Consider the following 3,118-nt stretch of genomic DNA (forward strand, 5'->3'; position numbering starts at 1 on the left):
CGCTGCCTGCGAGCTTTCCGTCCACGCATCTGTAAAGAAACCACACAGCTAAAGGATCCCCATACAGAGAACTGGGGGGAAAAAAGAGAAAAAAAAAAGAAAAAGTAGTGTATTTTTCACCCCAAGAAAAGAATCCGTATTCAAAAAAACCCCACCGTTACAAGGATACACCGTCCACTACCCAGGCTACAAGTAAATACACATTTACGGCGTTACACCACATGATCTGTTACGCTGTTCCAACACAGACACGTAGAACTCCTTTTTAAGAGAGGCCACAGACTTAACTTTTCAGGCAAGTGCTGGACTTCAGAGACCTGTATGGCTTCTGCAAATATTTTCCTACAAAAAGGAAAAAAAAAAAACCCAAACAACCCAAAAAACGTCCCCAAACTCAGAAGCACAAAGGGGTTTTGCTTCGTGCAGATAGTTTTGCTGTGGAGCACTAAGGACAGGTGAAGTTCCCGAATCCCACCCATCAGACCCAAGTATTTTCACACTGGAATGCAATGATTTCAGGAGATCAGTTTTAAGGATCACTTCTTTGAAACGGTCCGTAAAAAATTTAGGATGCAACCTTTGAAACTGTACCTCCGCGAGGCAGCAGGACCGAGGAGGGGTTTGGTTGTAAGCTCTAGTTGTGCTTTGCCCGGCCGCCTCGCAGGTAGCTCTTCCACCTCTTGACGAACTCTTTGAAGATGGGGGACTCGTCTATGGTGCTGAGGAGCTGGAGCTGGTTGATGTGGGTGGTGTGATAGTCCCATCGGGCCAGGTTGGGAGCGGTGCCCAGCATGAAGTGCCGAAGGTCGTAGATGGTCCCTGAGCCGGTGTCGTAGAGGGGAAGCATGGCCTTCAGGGACTCCATGCCCCGCTCGTAGAGGACCCGTGCTTCCTTCCCCAGCTTCTCCCCAGCCGTTTCTTTTAAGTCATACAGCCCGATTAAGGAGTACATGAAGCCGTTGAGCACGAAGGAGCTGGGTGAGGTCGGGTACTCCTCGTACCAGTCGTGCCGGTTCATGAAGACGGTTTTCACCCCGCGCTGCTCCGACGGCAGCTTGTACGGCGCCGTCGCTCGCAGAGCCGAGCTGAGGAACGTGTGGTCCTTCGTCAGCAGGTACGCCCGCACCAGCGTCGAGATGGCTTGTCCTTGCGCCATGGCCGAGTACCAGCCCGGGTCCAAGGACTTAAATCCTTCCCCCAGCTTCCTCGTCACCATGATGGGCCAGCCACCCCTCTCGTCCTGGTTCCTCACCAGCCAGCTGCTGGCAGCAAAAAAAGCAGCCATGTGAGCGGTGGCCGAGATGGTGACGTTATCGAGGAAGCCTCTACCCTTCGCTACCAGCTTCACCACTCTCTTGGGCATGATTTTGGTCTGCTTCACGGCTTTCGTGTTCGAGAGGCCGACGCCCTTCCGCAGGTCGGTCACCAGGTCCCTGGTGAGGGTGCTCCAGCTAGTCCTGGGACCGATGCCGTAGTAGATGTCTCGGTCCTTAAAAGCGATGAGCTGGGTGTTGGAGACGTAGTGCACAGTGAAGAGCTGGTTCTTCTCCGTCGTCTCGAGAACCACGGAAACGCTCCCGTTCGTTACGAATTTGAGATCGAAAGAAATAATAAAATCCCGGGTGTTCCCAAGCTGCAGAGATACCCCCTCGGTATTTTCTGCAAAAGAAAACAAACCAAAAAGCCGCGTTCAGTGGTAAAGCACTAATTTCTCCAAAACATTCAAGCTACAAAGCGCAGCTTCCAGAGGTAAGCCCCCTTACCAGGCAGGATCCAAAAGCTTTTAGGGCAGCCCATCAATAATTCAATCATTCTTTCTGCGCGCTATCATATATTATTTAATTAAGGATAAAAGTAAATCCGTGAGCGAAAGCCGACTCCCGCAGCACCGGGGGTAACTCGTTTGCATCTGACATTAACACGCTGCAGCGCTTCGCGGCGGCGGCGAAGAGCCAGGGGCTCGATCGATGGCTTTATCAGATGCTTCTGGTACCTGATCGATGGAGGGGTGCAACGGCCACCAGCAGGACCCGGGGCAAGGGAAGGGCCACCACTGCTGCTGGCAGAGCCGGGCTTTTCCTACAGGATGGGGCACTGCAGCCAAGCTGCAAGGACGTAGATGCTGCTTGATTTTCCTCTTCTGTAATTCAAAATATAAACCAACATCCACCCTTTTGTTCCAAACCGAAAATTTCACTTGGCAGAAAAGACACCAAAAATGCGGCGCCGCTTGAGCAGTCGCATTTCTGCATAAAGCTCTGCTTTCAGTAAAAACCCCAAAAAGCCAGGGGTGCCGAGAAGCAGGTATTTAGGATCTTCCTGAGACTAATATGTAAACCTGTGACTTTCTTCTTTCCCAACCTGACAGTTCCAAAAACCAGCACGCCGATTAATTTAATGGGCAGAAAAGAAGAAAAGAATATAGAAAGACTAAGGTGTTAAAGTATTTATTAACCTCTCCACTGGCAAAACTCAGTTTAATTAAAAAAGATATTAAATAAAGCTCCTAGGCAATGCCATATAATGAAACCCGGTGTGCTCTCGCAGGCTAGATTTCAAAATGTAAAATCAACTCCTCCCCAAAAAACCTATACTAGGAGATCAAAGGGCTAATTAGCCTGTACGGCTGCGCGCAAATCCGGTGGCTTTGAAGGCTCAGGAGGATGATAAACACCTAAAGACAGCCATCGTCAACGAACGGCTTTCTACAGAATAAAATTCTCCTGCGTGAGGCAGTTGTTTCCCTTCTGCTACTTCTGGACGTGTGAAATGCCCCGTAAATATTTCTGTGTGCAACCAGCAAGTTCTGGTCCGCTCTCCCCGGACAGCGGAGGCTCTTCCCCATGTCCCACCACGGCCGTTTCCACGGCTTGCGCCATGGGACCCATCATTTTGACCAAATGTCATGTTTTCCAGTCTTTTAAAGTAAAAGCTTCTCTCCTTTGAGTTTTGGAGATCGGTGCCTGCTTTGGGAGAAGAAACCCGAGCGCTTTGCACCACAACGTTTTGCTCCTATGAAAAATCTCATTAAAAAAACCCCACTCGCAATCCCTGTCAAGGAAGTTTTACGGTTCCTTGTAAATAAATGCTTGTGTGATAATGAAGTGAATTATAATAG

General features: G+C 49.7%; 1 protein-coding gene across 1 annotated transcript in view; it reads right to left on the bottom strand.

Moving 5' to 3' along the window:
- Positions 1–625: 625 nt before the first annotated feature.
- The window catches only part of GLCE (glucuronic acid epimerase), an 8,065-nt gene continuing 5,572 nt past the window's right edge, over positions 626–3,118 (bottom strand). Inside the window, 1 exon segment of the mRNA XM_009647260.2 lies at positions 626–1,659. Coding sequence (XP_009645555.2) covers positions 635–1,659 — 1,025 coding nt within the window. The 3' untranslated portion in view covers positions 626–634.

The sequence above is a fragment of the Egretta garzetta genome, unplaced genomic scaffold, assembly GCF_000687185.1.
Source record: "Egretta garzetta isolate BGI_Z169 unplaced genomic scaffold, ASM68718v1 scaffold331, whole genome shotgun sequence".
NCBI lineage: Eukaryota > Metazoa > Chordata > Aves > Pelecaniformes > Ardeidae > Egretta > Egretta garzetta.